Below are 14819 nucleotides of genomic sequence, written 5' to 3'. Positions count from 1 at the left end.
TTTGATAGTTTGTCACAGGGTGAAAATTTGTAGTTTTGGGGTTTTAGTATAGAGATAGATGAGAGCAAGATGGAAGATTTTCGGCAGTGCCCCTTCTTCTTCTTCTTCTTCTTCTTCTTCTTCTTCTTCTTCTTCTTCTTCTTCTTCTTCTTCTTCTACTCCATTTTCTGCTGTGATGGTGGCACAAAGACCTTGGTAGAATTGGTTTGATGCAGAAATTGCAGAAATTTAGAATAGGTAGCAATTATTGGCACAGAACTGTAAATATAGGATGTGTTAAGAGTTAATTGGAGTAGAAACCTTTAAAAGACCTTGGATCTCTAAAAGACCTCTGGCTGGGGTTCTTGCCAGCTGTGTTCTCCAGCGTGCTAAGCTAGGTGTTGGCGACGTGCAGACCTTGAGATAAGAAAATGAATAAACGTCTTTAAAGACTAAAGCTGCAAGTTCTGTTCATCTTTTAACCCTGGTACAGGACTCTGTGTGTGAGAAGAAAACTCTCGCCTCTCATATCAATGGACTGAGTTTGGAGTTTTAAGGCTTGTAAATCCTTCGTCAGAGTTCATACTGCAGAAAACAAGTCTCTGCTTTTTCAGTAATTTTTTGACCGTTTTAGTTAAAAATCATTATATCAATAAAACAAAAAAACAGTCTAAAAATGAGCATTCGATTCCCTAATAACAGAATTTTTAGTACAAGTCCTACTTTGGTCATATATAAAAATTGTATTAGGGGTGCATAACCAGCAGTTACAAGCATAGCAATACATTGCAGAGAAATATGCTGGACACCAAAGTGCTTGACTTGTTTGACACGTTAATTTTTTATACTGATGGCTTTCCAGTGAGGTTAGATGATGGATTCGGGTTAAATTTGTTTTATATTTTAAAAACTCAGTTATATTCTATAAAGTAACAGAACACTGAGAGCTGCATATGTTCAGGAAAGTAAAGGGGTTCTCACCTGCTATTGCATCATAACTGATACACAGTTTTGCTTGTAAGTTTGTATTGAGAGTGACCAATGAAGTAATACTCACCAAGCTAATAATGATTTTTAATACCAAAGTTAAAAAACAGTTGAAAGAAAAGTGAGAAACTAAGCTAAGCTCTTTTTATAAAACTCTTAAGAAAGAATGAAAGATTGTGATTTAATTGCACAAGGGCTGTTTACAATGGCGTATATTCACCTGTGTTCCCTTTAGAGAGATGCATTCACCATACAACTTTTACCTATCTTTTTTTAGGGTGTTTAATCTTAATTTTGTTTAAGATTTTGGAATGATTTTTTGGTTTGGATAGTATTAAGTTTTAATATTGCTCATATTAATGGTCTGTTTTAAGTGCTGCCTTTAGACATAATTGACTAAAGAAAGTGGAGATGGGGATTGCAGTAAAAAAATGTAAACTTTTCTTATAAAAAGGCAATGAAGAACTTTCTGTATTTGCTCTGAGTAGTAGTGGAATTAAAATTGCTAAATTTGTAGATTTGGTTGAAGTATTATCTTGAGTTTATAATGTATATTAATAATTACTCTTTTTCCCATTTGGGTCCTTCATTGATACAGCTTATTTCTTCAATTTGTGTAACAATTCTATTTAATCACATTAATTAAACTGGTTAAAGAAATATATAAAAAGAAGTCCATGTGCATTAAACAGTGTTCTTTGTAATTTCTTAGGGATGGTTTTTCCTTCAGCTTGGTGCTGAAAGTTTGTCCTCTGTTGCTTCCTGAGTTCCTGGGTCTGCTTTCCAGTGCTGGTTGTCAAAGACTAATTCAGTGCCTGGTGTGGAAAACTCTTCACCAGGGCACTGACAGATTGCTCCAGCCTCGCTGCCTTTTTTTCCTGCTTTATGCAGAACAGAGGGAAGGGAAAGGATGCTGTAGCTGGCTGTGCAACCATTATACCCCTAAGGTTTTAGCATAAATGTCTATTTTGTTGAGGACTTGAGCTTGAGGTGGAGTTTTTTTTTGTATTTGCTTTGATCAGAAATATAACTGCAGGCACATCTTGTTCCTACAGTTCATTCGGCAAAAAATAAAGAGGTGCTCAGATGTTCTGACAAATTTTGCTTGATCCATTTTCCTTATCTAATAATTCTTCTCTTGGGAATGCTCTTACGTGGTATTGCTAGTGTGGCATTTTTCTTTTTCTGTCTCAGAGGTCAATGTTCTTCATTGATTCAGTAGGTGAAGTCATCTCTGGGCTGAGCATGAGTATGGTAAATAAAATGATTCACACTAACAGCACAAACCCATTGTTATTAACCTCAGCCATACTCCTTATTTGATGTTTGTTAATAAGTGCATAGTCATTTAAACTCTCCTTATTGAGTGTCACTATAAAATCTGTAATATTCAATGTTTAATATAACACATGCAAACTATGAGCTCCAGTAGGAATATTGAGAAGGAAAGGGATGGAACTGATTTGAAAATCACTGTCCCCGTTTTCATGCACTCCATATTCCATTAATATTCATCTTGAAATTGTGTAAGCTTACACAGAAAAATACCTAAAAGGCTAACTTTATTTCTAATTAATAAAAGCAAACCAATTTTCTTGTCACAACAATTACGTTTTTTGCTCAAATCATAACATCTTTGTAAGTGGATATTTGAAAGTGGAACTTCTGGCTTATGTTTGGTTTCTTTGCTGTGAATAAATGTGACTTTCTATTAGAAGTAAGAGATAAAAATGAGTGGGACATGGCCATTTAACAGCTTGTTATCTGACCTGAAGTGCTCATCAAGGCTTTCTCTGTAATCAGTGGAGAGAGAATGATCTCCAAAGCACTACTCATACCATCTATTTTAGGCTGTGGTTTCATATTCCCATTCATATAAACAATATCATCACCAAAAGCAGCAGCCCTGCCCTGATGGCTTTTCCAGCCCTTGTGCTGTTCCCTAGATGGTAATAAGGTGAACATTTGTGTGAGAGGGATGATTCTGAAACTCAGCTAGACTAAAAGTCGTCTAACAAAAAAAATGCACATACAAAAAAACAACCCCCAAAACAGAAAAGAGAAAGGTTTTGACCCAGATAGGAATGGAAATTAAATTAGATAGAAAGCTCTAAAAAACTGAATCATGAAAGCATTCAACTCTTCATTTTTCTAACATGTTTTGAATTGAGATGCTCAATATGAGCTGACTAAATATTTCATTTGCAAGGTATTAGCAAGGATGTCACATTCTGAGTCATGTAGTACTTGTTTGCCTCTTCAGTACATCTAGAGAAAAGAGCTGGGTGGAGCAGTGGCCCTGCGGATACAGGAGCAATTGTACCTGGGCATGCAGTGCCCCTGAATGATTAGTGCTTGTTTGCCAGTTGTGCTCAGTGCACACACGTGTGCATTACCAGCAGTGTCACATATGAGCTTTGAGGCTGGAGAAATGAGTAGAGCCCTTTTTTAGATAAGTTCCTCCTTAAGAAGGTGGTGGGGAGATTTTTCTGGATATGGGTTGAATGGTGTGGTACCTAAATTAACTTGCTTTTCATGGTCATGCTGGTGGGTTACACAGTCTAAAGTGTGTAGTGAAGTTCTATGAGTAGGAGTTTAAATTACTGAATCAGGGAATTACCTGGGTTAACATTACTGTGCTTTTTGCAGAAATGACCCAGGTAGTTACCATTATAGGTGCATGCATGGTGCCTGAGATATCTAATGTATGCACAAACAAGATTATTCTTTAACTTCCTTTTAGCAGCAGCAGCACAAACGTCAGGCAGATCTGAATTTAGCTGAACTGCTGGATTTCCCTGTTGTACTATCAAGTTTATGCATTCTTTTTGTTTTATAAAAACACTGCACAAAATTAGTTTCCACATTCATGCAAATTCTGACTTTCTAGACTACAAAGGAGAGATGAAACAAATGTTAAAAACATTTCCTGCTTGGATACTATATGTGTCTTAAAGATGAATGTTGCAGATACTGTTGTCAGAGGGAAAAGTAAATGCATTATTTCTCTGTAATTCTTGGAATTTCAGACTGCATAAAATGTAGCTCATGTAAGAATTATTTTATTGCAGAGGCAGCAGCACTGTCAGTGCCTGCGTGGTCTATGCATGTGCTGTTGGTATGTGAAGTGCAGTGGAAATCAAGTGCAGCCTGTTCATATACCTGCATCTCATTGTGGAGTATGAATACACAGGAAGAACTTTGTGCCTTGATTGTGTTCATCTTAGTGAATATAATCCGAATAACTGAAACTTCAGAAAGTGTAAGCACATCAAAAGGTATCCTAGAAAACAAAAGGGAGCTGCTACGTCCCCACTGTAGCCAGTTCCACTTCCTCTGTGTGTCTGTGCTGTCTTCAGCTCTCAGAGCAGCTCTCAGTTTCTGGCAAGCAGGTAATATCAGTGTCAAATGCCCATAATGTTTCCCTGTCTTTTATGGGAGCTGATTGGTACCAAGGTGCTACGTGGTGGCAGCAGGCAACCTGAGCTTCAGAGCTTGAGATACAGCTGTGAGCACAGATCTTCACCTGGCTTTCCACAAGGAGAGCTGGGATTTGAGCCTGTTTTCAAGTTCTTATGTCATGGAGCTGTATTTCTTTCAAAAAAATAAATTAATCACAGCCATCTCTTCAACTTTTTCTTTCACTATGACCAACTGGCCTATTCTTTGCAAATTGTTTTAAAAAAAACTCTTAAGAAATGTGTGGGCCTTCTATAAAGTAGCTGTCATGCCCTGAAACTGAGGCAAAAGGCATAATTTCTCACTAGTGGTAGGAAGACAATATAAAACTCAGAACAGATTTTTGGCTGCTTTCCTTTTATTTTATGTATTATTCCTTAAAGTCTGCCCCTGAATCTAGGACATTTTTAAGTACCTGTAGCTAGCATTTAAAATTAATCGCAGACTTTCAGTTGAGTTTAATGGGATCTGCTGTATTTTCTCAGATCTCAATTTTATCAGATTTCAGTTTCTCAGACCTCAAATTTATCGGTTCTCAACTCATGCCTGGATGAGTTGCTCAGCAGATAGTCTGCTGGCAGCAGCAGGCTGCTACTTCCCCTTGCATTGGGGAGGGTGGAGGCATCCAGCATAGAGAGAGATAATTGATCAGAGCAAGATTACAGAGTGTGCCGTGAAAATTAACATCTGCCTTCACTTGCCACACTGTTGTATTTTTGCAGCTTTTTGCGATATGTATTTTATTTCAGTCTTGTACAGATACACTTGCTGTGACATTTTTTTCAGTTATTTTCTTTCAATTGAGTTCAGGTGGCCCAAAATGCAATTCCTTATGAGTTCAGAAAAATGGAGGTTTTTTTTTTTTTTAAATACTTGTGTCAGCTTCCTACCTTAAATAACCTTCCTTCCTTCCTTCCTTCTCTGCCCAGCTTTCTTATTTGTGCCCCAGTACAGCAGTGCCCGTGTAAACCATCTTCTGCCACCCAGCAGACTACAGATGCCTTCAAGAGGACTCTTTGGGAGCAGAGTTGGCTATTTTTCCATGCTCTGTTTAAAGACATATAGATTTGACTCTTTGATACAGGGTTTAGCTTCATGCTGTATCTTGCAGAGCACCGGGCAGGAGTTGTGAGCTCTGTGACAGCTGTAGGTGAAAAGTTCACCATCTGATCCCCTGCAAGTGCTGGCTACTTCTGTGTCTATTTTGCTCCCATGGTGATCACAGCTTTAGAGTCTTCTTCCTCCACACCCCTAAGATCAAACCAAACTTCTTTCTTTAGTTTTAAGGTGTGTTCCGAAGCGCATATACTAGAGGTAGGTTTTTATAGAAAAACATTATGGATGCTGGCTAATTTGAGAAAAGTATTTTGAAGTTTTAGGAGTGAATTGGTGATACGCTGACAGACTTTGGTGCTTCTGGAATGTCCTGTATATCGGGCAGACAGGTGATTTAGAGGTGGATCAGGTACTCCTGCGGTCCGGTTTGTTTTGCAAAGGGAGGTGGCAAGATCCAGCTGTCAATTGGTAGGGCATGAGTTAGAGGAGATTTTGTTGCTGTGAAGAAAGAGAGCCTGGAAAGGCCTGTACCAGGTTTCCCTGCACAAGTTTCCTCCCCAGCATTCAGCGTTGCTCCGGTGGAGTGTGCAGCAGGTGGCTGTGTGGCCCCTCTGAGAACTGCTGGGGGACCACCCTCCACATGTGCTGACCCCTTGGGCTGTCCCTGTGGTGTTGATGGTGGTCAAGACTTTAGGATGGGTAACACTAATAATATAATAATATAAACTGAAGAATATGACAATATTTTGTTGTTATTTACACCTCACTACTGTTCACCTGCAGTCCCAAAGGGGTTTGAAATTGCTGTTTCACATTTCTCTGATTGGTATTTTGTGACTAAATACAGATGAGCATCACGTCCACATACAATCTACTAATTATTATCCTGTGAGTCTCCTCTAAGTGTTTTCTTTTGCCATTGGACGCATGCACACATATATTAGGTATATGCACATGTGCATCTCCCTGATTCTCTCGATAGTATCCTGTTTGTGAAGGTCGCCACATTTAAGTATACATTTGATGGTATTGAGGTTTGCTTATGGGTGGTAATGAACAAACTCCATGCTAAAGATCCTTATCCTTTGCTTTCCAAGTAGTGTTGCAGTAATTGAAAACATGCATTACTAGGCCCTTAGAAGCTGATTACAAAAACTGTAATTTTGCTAGATTTGCTAGATTCTTCTGTGTTAATGTCAATAGGGTCTGCACTGCTAGTTCATAAATGGAGAAAAGAGTGACCTATAAACACTCTAATTTTCAGCAGCAGTTCAGTTGCTTCTGTATTCTGCAGACAAGCAGCCTCATTTGGTGAGATTTTGAATTTAACATGCAGATTATCAGGTCTAACCTCCACTTTTCATCAGCCAGACCCTCATTTTATATAGTAGGGATTAGCACAGTTAAATTGTATTTTGAAATTGTTTCTTCAGCCCCCTATCTGATTAGGGCTGGTTTGCTGATGTGGAGGATTTTACTTGGTCTCTGTGCTTAATTCTCACTCATTTGAGTGTATTTGCTTTACTTCTTGTGGCTGGGTTGTATTGCACTCCCAAACCTGGTGATACGGAGGACTGGGAAAGAGCGTAACAAACCAGTATTCCTTCAACTCCCTGTCTCCAAGGTAAGGCTAATCAGCTTTTGTTGGAAACAGCAGTCAGGGATTGCTCTATCTCCCATACTTGTTTTTTGACTTGTTGATGCCAGATGCTTCAGTGCATGCAGTGCCAGAAGACTTGCACTCCGTGGATTAGTGATGTCACTTCCGCACAAACGCATTTCAATATTGTTTTTCCCTGATCTAGTAATGAAGCTGACATAGCAGTTGGGACTCCAAACATCATGCTTTCTGTCTCTGAGCTGGATTTGAACTTATTCTATGTTTTCAGCATTTTTCACGTCATGACATTTCTTCACATTTCATTATTAAAGAACTTTAACTATCTTTTCTGATTTGAGTCCTGTGCCTTAGTCACATCTTTGCTTACCTGCTGTCCTTCTGACCGAAAAGAAACAAGAGAAGTTTTCATCCAAACCCTACAGTGTTGTTTTTTAGTCTTTGTGAATATCTAGCCATGTACACTTCATGGGTTTTAATAAAGTAAAAATTTGGGGGAGGGTGCATTTGTCTACAGCAGTTCTCTTTGAAGTAAAATCATTCTCTTTACATTTGTGTTCTTTCCTATGAAGGTTGATAGCATTTTATTTTAAAATAGAAAACATAGCCCTTGTGGCTCTCCAGTGGCACAGTCTGAACATTGACTAAAGTATTCTTCAAAAAGCCACTGGGAATTTCCTACTCCTGATTTACAGCTGGGGAAAATGGGGAAATAGTTTAGTTGCTAGCAGTACTTTTACTCTGGTTGAGAACACAGATTGGATTTGAGAAATGGGCAATTCTGAGCTTTGTACTCCTTTTCACTAGCGCACAACCTGCCACAGTGAAATAGGCAGATTAAACCTCTTAGCTGATTAGAGTTGGTTTAAGGCTTTTTGGTTTGTATCATATATCTGTTCTGTTCAGAGATAGGAGTGAGAAGTCATGAAACCTATAGCTTTCATTTAAGAATTCGGCTGGGCTGTGTTTCTGCAGCTAGGGATGACGCAGTGCAAAATACATGGATTCTTCAGCAGGATACCCTGGGTTAATACCTGATTTCTGTTCTCAGACCTATAGCAGCCCACCATATAAGTGTAGGGAAATCACCTCCATGCTCAGAGTCTGATTTGTTCTGTCAGTAGAAGGTGAAGAATGATAGTTAGCCGATTCTCTGTATTTTGAGACCTCCTGACTTGAATTCATTACAGGCACATGAAAGCTATGGCTCTTTTGGGGAGGTTGTTGGTACTGAGTTAAAAATGGAAATTTGGTGAAAGAAAGAGTAACATTAGCAAATGTTGAGAAAGATAATTTGCACTTAAGAAAGCTAGCTGTGTTTGCATAAATATGTGCATATGTGCACATGCGTGCTTATATAATCACGTTAACATGTATTTCATGTGTACATGAAATACATGTAAGGTGATTATGTGTTCAAATGAGCCGTTTTCATGTGGCTTTAAAGCTTGAACACTTTATGCTTCTATAGACCAATGGTGTTCACTTGCACTCTGTTTGGAAGTGAAGCAAATAGACTTGAGTCTCTGCCTTGTTCAGACCTTGGAATTTGGAAAACCTTGAAAACTTATTTGTGGTGTTTAATCTCACTTGAACAGGTGCTCATGTTGAATTTTGTTTTCTTTAGAAGTAGAGAGCGATTGGGTTGATGAGCATCCAGCCAAGGTGCTACAGACCTGAAGTCCCTTATCTTCTGATTTTGGCCCTTGACCCTATGTGCAAACCACCAGAAGATTCATCTATATTAGCTTGGAACACAGGCTTGCACAGAATATTGTTATTTCTGTATCAATTGCTTGCCTTTTATACAATGCTAGCATGCACACACCAGTTAGGCTTGGACCATGTTGTGGTAGACATTGTAAAATATGGTAAATGGCAGCATCTGCTTCTAAGAGTTTTTATGCTAAAAAAAATAAACCTCAAGATCCTGCAAACATGCTGCATTTATGTAAATGGTTCTGATACCAAGCAAAAATTTATAAATGTCCTGTGCTGCTCTGATTATTGTATAATTTACTGTACAAATATATACTTCCACTCAGTCAGAAATCTACTATATGATTTTATATACAGAATAGAGCAAAACAAAAATATCAGATTAGCATATACCAGTTCCAGCAAAAGCTTGAGAGAGAAAGCAGGGAAAGAAAATACCTTTATTCATACAAAACAGTAAGAAGTTCAAAAGGCAGATGTCTTCAAAGAGAGGGGTTGATTGAGGACTTAACCACTGGGGTGGTCTTCACTCCTTATTGTAAGCTTATAACTTCTAAGGCATTAAAAATTCCTGTCAGCCATGTTATTAAAAAAATCTGAACTGATTTAACTCTCCTTTTTAATGCAATGCTATTGCTTTAAAATACATCTTTCTTGAGTTTGCTTATCATCATAATTACATTTTTTGTGAAGGTATTTGTGATGACAGTCACAAAGGAATCGTGGTTGCTGGAATTCATTATGAAGCAGGAAGGTGAGGATACTATAGCTGACAGCTTTGTCTTAAAGAAGGCAAATTACAGATTTCTCTCTTAGGAATCAGGTAAAGACAGAGTACCTGGAGGAAACAAAAATGGAGAGAAATTCAGTTAGCTCTGTAACTTTAAGAGATCCATAACTAGGAAAATATTGTCCACACAATAACTGGTTCCAAGTCAATTCCCATATCTGCTGATTGCTTGCGACTGCAGCTCTCTCTGTGCAGCGACTCCTAGATATGTTCTCAGAATTTTGTTAAAAAAACCTGAATTGTAATGATCTTAAGGCAGATATGTCATCTTTATTCAAGAGAAGATAATTTTATGTTGTTTACTCCAAGTTAATATTTGGTGTTGGCCTAGAAGCAAATTGTACTGGATAAAGGTCAACACTACCCAGCTGAATCTCATGTATATACACAGTTAAGGCTACAAGTGGTTTTTTTCCCACCAAGGCAGTTTGTCACAGTGTGATCATTGTGGTTAACTCAAGAAAAGGAGAAAAACCACTTAGCACGGTAACTTGAGCTCTTGGGTTTTCATATGTGTTATATAAATTTCGTATTTTTCGGAAATGTGTTGCACACACAAGCATCACAAAGATTCATTGGTACATTGGTATGTATGGTATAGGAAGTGGTATGTATGGTATAGGAAGTGCTAGAGAAATAGAAGTTTAAAGTGATTTAAAGGGCACAAATGGATGTGGCAGAGACAAGCCCAAGCACCCTATATTCATTTGGGGATTTTTTTTTTTTTGGTAGAAGTTTACTGTGCTACTGCTTGTCTAAATGTGTACATGATAGCTGCAAGAGGAAAAAAGCTGATTTGAAGGGGGAAGTTATATAAATTTTGACTTTAAAAACAATCTAAAACTTAGACTGTGTACTATTTTAGCTCATTTGCCAACGTGTATTGTTTTGCTGACACATTTTATAATTTAAAACAAACACTAAAAGACTTCTGTGCTTTGCGTGCAGGTATATGTCTCGAGTCCATGGTATGCATCCTAAAGAAACCACACGTCAGCTGAGTTTAGCAGTCAAGGATGGTCTCATTGTGGAAACCCTGACGGTGGGGTGTAAAGGGTCAAAAGCTGGTATTGAACAAGAAGGATATTGGTTGCCAGGAGATGAGATTGTGAGTATAAAGTCTTTGAGAAAATAAATCACGATTTCTGATATCTTAGCATGAAACTTGTTTTAATTTATATTTAAAGCTATTTATAGATTCTGTGTTGGTTGCTTGTGAACAGGGAAGTAATGCACTCTTTAATTTTTTTTACCTTTTCTATTCCCTAGAAGCTCTTTACTCTTGAATTCTGAGTTTTCTGCTATGAAAAACTGGCAAACTCCTTTGCTCGGTTATGCCTCACTTTTATGTAGTATTCTCTTCTACAGTTGTACAGGAAGACAGTAAATATTATTGGTATTACTTGAAATCCTCAGATGTTCTCAAAGCCCAAAGATGGTGTATTTAAAAAAGAAAAAAGTCACAAACCCTTTAATCTTGCTTTAATCTGAATCTGAAGAACAAAGAACTCCCCTTCAGAAATGCAACATGAAATTATAAAATTATACACAAACACGCATGAAAAGATGTGTTTTACTGATATTCATGAACACCAGGGCATTCATTTAGAAAGGATTTTCTCAGCAAATCAGCTACAGGCATCCAAATACTGTTCCACTGGATGTGTAACATAAATATTAAAATCTATTTAAATGGGTTGAAAGTTATGTGAAGGAAAAAAAAAAAAAAGCATGTTTTTGATAGCTCTCCATAGCTGAGGTGGAACACACGAGGTGAGGATAGTCCAGGAAATAGACCAGGAAAAACTTGCACAATTCCTTGGTCTTGTTCAGAAGCCCCATCTCTCCATTTACAAGAAAACATTTTCCTAACTAGAAAGAGTTTTGCAAAGCTTTAAAATACCTGAACTAGGAACTATTGCTTTGGAATATAAATTGCATTAAATACTGATTAAAGGGTCAGCATTGTCTCAGACATAGCTAATACATTAAATTTTGAGGAAACACAGAAAAACTCTAAAAACCACCAAAATGCTCATTCCAGTATTGCAGTTATCAGTAAGATCCTGAAAGTGAAACAATGTACTGGTTTTGGTTAAGTGGAAACAAGCAATATCCTTAACAGAAAATATTATCATCAAAATTATCACACTTACACAAATTTAGAGTATTGAAATACCTTCATTTCAATACATTGTATTTAATGTATATTATGTCACTGTTAAGATTTTCAGGCTAATTTCATTAGCAACCCTCAAGGGAACCTTTAAAGTGTATGTTAGTATTCTCCCTAGGAAGAAACATTTCAAAACTCCAACTTAGCTCTTTTATGTATTTCCTACATCAGTTTTTATGTGTTTAGAGGTGATATTAACTGTGTAGGCTCAACAAGACATAAAACCTGAGATCTGTGATTATCTCAAGTATTCTCTGTGTTTGTTTCCTCTATTGCTAAGGGAAAGGAAAAAAAGAAAAAAATTATCAAAATGCCTCACAATAGCCATGTGTTATACAGTCATTCAAATAATGTTCCTCCTGCATATTAGCAACATTTGTTTAACAAAACTTGAAAGATAACCGTCCTGTAAATTCCCAGGGAGTTATTAGAATTACACAATTATTTATGTCTGAGCAAAAAACATTCTCTTTGACTAGACTGAAGATGCAGTAGAAGTCACATTATGAATAACCCTTTAGTTAGAAGCATTGACTGCATTTTCAGCATGACTGCTGAGCACTGATGCTTTGGGCTGTGACCATATCTATGGTGGCCATCTCAGTAGTTCAGAACACTACGCTTGACTTTACAGTTTTATGCAAGAATAAGAATCAGCTTCTGATCCAGGCCATGTTTCAATAGTACCCAAACCCGAACGTTGTGATCCTAATCCTGGGTCAAAATGCTGCAGACAGATGAAGCAAAACATATTGACTTGGTATAAAGTCATTCTCTTTGTTCTTTTATTCAGAGAGTTTTAATGAGTAGCAAAATGTCACTGTCATCACTCGACATCAGATCAAGTATTTTCCGTTCTCCGACAATTGGTGCAAACCCATGAAGTTTGGTATGTTCTCTGCTTTGGACACACGGGATAGTTTTACAGATGCTTTGTCTGCACTTGATCAAGAGGCAGTTTGTAGTTCTTTGTAATTTAGCACTGCTCAAATCGGGTACTAATGACTTGAACCATGAGCTCAAGTTATACTTCAATGAGGACAACAAATACACAGGATTCTTTTTGGAATTGTGTTTGGAGGAAATGGAACTCTTCGAAGCAGGGTTATTAATATCAAAGTAGGGATTTCAGGCTCAAACTTTAGCACTTACTTAACCCGATTGTCACATTTGGTTTGACTGGTACTACTGGAACTTGGAAAGCTCTAAATAGGAAAGAGGAGACTTAAGAACTGATCCACCACCCACTGGCACCAGTGCAGGAACGCTTTTGGATTTTAGCGTCTTTCCTGGTACCACAGTGGAAGTCAGCAAACACAGGCTGCTCCAAGGAGGTAGCAAAGGGACACATTCTTATCATCCCTCCGTTCATTTTTATCTGAGTATCTGCTTGATGGTTTTTTACAATTTTGAAGTTTAGAATCTGAATTGTAGCAAGTAAAAAGTTTACTGGCCTTGGCCATAAAACAGCTGAGCACCTTTTTCTGTTACTGTAAAGAGGTGCCAGACTAGAGGATGCCACATGACCTGAAAGTACTGGTTGTGATGGTGACTACAGACTGATGGCTAAATAGTGACAATAAACGAAAGTATAGAGATGATGAAAACACAGCTTTATTTGGAAAAGATTCATTTCACAATCTGTGATGCTTGCTTAGGGGTTTCCAAACATCTGCCCCATCCAAGAGGTTGACATAATGATAGATCTGTGCAGTAAGGACATGATCTCTGATAGGGTTACTCTTAGCCTTCAGAAAAATTATACTACTTTGCTCTCACTGTTCTAGCAGTATGTTGAAGCTGCACTAAAAAAAAAAAAATAACAAAACCTCACATATTTAGTAATATACAAAAGACAAGCTGAGGTGCAAAGACAAAACAGTTTGAGGGCATCAGGAGGCTCTTACAAAAGGGAAGGTTCATGAAAATTAATGTTCAAAAAAACTAGGGGAAAGTGAGAATGATCAGATTTAAGAGTATAAAATTACTCTATCTGATACATGTGGGAGAACTTTTTTTGTATAAGTTACTAAATATAAAATGTGGAATCAGTAGCAAAAGGTACAGTATTCCAACTGACATTTAAGGATTGGTACCTAAACCAAGAACTTTTCTGCAAATTTTATACCTCCAGGGCTTGTGCAGGTATTCTTTTTTTTTTTTTTTGCTCATTTGCCATGTCACCAGATGTTTTGCACATTTTCAAAATGTGTTCTCATCTTACAGGCTTTCTTATCTTGCAGATGATTAATGCATTTGCACAAAATAAATGAGAGAAGAATTTATTTTCCATTTTTATTCAGGATTTTAGTAAGGAATTTTGCATTCTTCTGTTTGTTGATGCATTGTTATACAATTGAACGAAATCTCTTCAGCTTCTTGCCTTGCAAGGGAAATGTCAGTCCTGAAGTCTGGTAATGGAAGTTTACTTTTTTCTTTTTTTTTCGAAATGCTTTATTTCTATTTCTCACAGAACTTCTGGAATATGGACATGCTATTTATTATCAGCATTAAAAAAATCTCCTTGCTCTTTGGGTTTAGAACAAAAATTGCATATCAGTGTTGTTAACTATGTTTTGAATGCAGTTGATAAAATAGAAAGGAAATGTAGTTCTTCAAGAAAATAATAATGAATCTTCTTACCTATTCATTACTATTTTCTGTTCTGCCATGATTTTTATGTACTTTTATCTGTGTAACATAATACTGTGTCTAACCCCAAGGAAAGAAATTGAATTTAAGTACCAATGTCCTATGGCTTTATGGGGGGGAGGGGGGGGTGCAGGTTAAATGCAGTTTTTAGAGTCAGTTTGTCTTACTCATTTACATTTTTCTACAGACAGTGTGCACTGAGCTCTTTTGAGCATTTAATGTGCTAATTCTTCTCCTCATGATTAAAGTCATAAAACTGTTCTGACCCAGAGAGAGGCTTTCTGAATGTGTAATTCCAATTTTCCTGTGTTCATAAAGCCAAACAATATTGTGCTCTTCTAAAATGGAGATGTGTTCTTAACACGGGTTCATTGTTTGCATCT

At 37.4% G+C, this 14819-nt stretch overlaps 1 protein-coding gene across 7 annotated transcripts in view; it reads left to right on the top strand.

The window, feature by feature from the left end:
• ZMYND11 (zinc finger MYND-type containing 11) overlaps positions 1 to 14819 on the top strand; it is a 106314-nt gene that overhangs the window by 51537 nt on the left and 39958 nt on the right. For all 7 annotated transcript variants that reach the window (XM_040055417.2, XM_040055409.2, XM_058419452.1 and 4 more), the window contains exon 3: positions 10557 to 10716. In XM_040055417.2, coding sequence (XP_039911351.1) covers positions 10557 to 10716 — 160 coding nt within the window. The remainder of the gene's footprint in view (positions 1 to 10556; positions 10717 to 14819) is intronic.

Source organism: Hirundo rustica, chromosome 1 (assembly GCF_015227805.2).
Source record: "Hirundo rustica isolate bHirRus1 chromosome 1, bHirRus1.pri.v3, whole genome shotgun sequence".
In the NCBI taxonomy this organism is placed as follows: Eukaryota; Metazoa; Chordata; class Aves; order Passeriformes; family Hirundinidae; genus Hirundo; species Hirundo rustica.
Note: the sequence above shows the minus strand (reverse complement) of the source record. Positions and strands in the feature narration are given on the sequence as shown.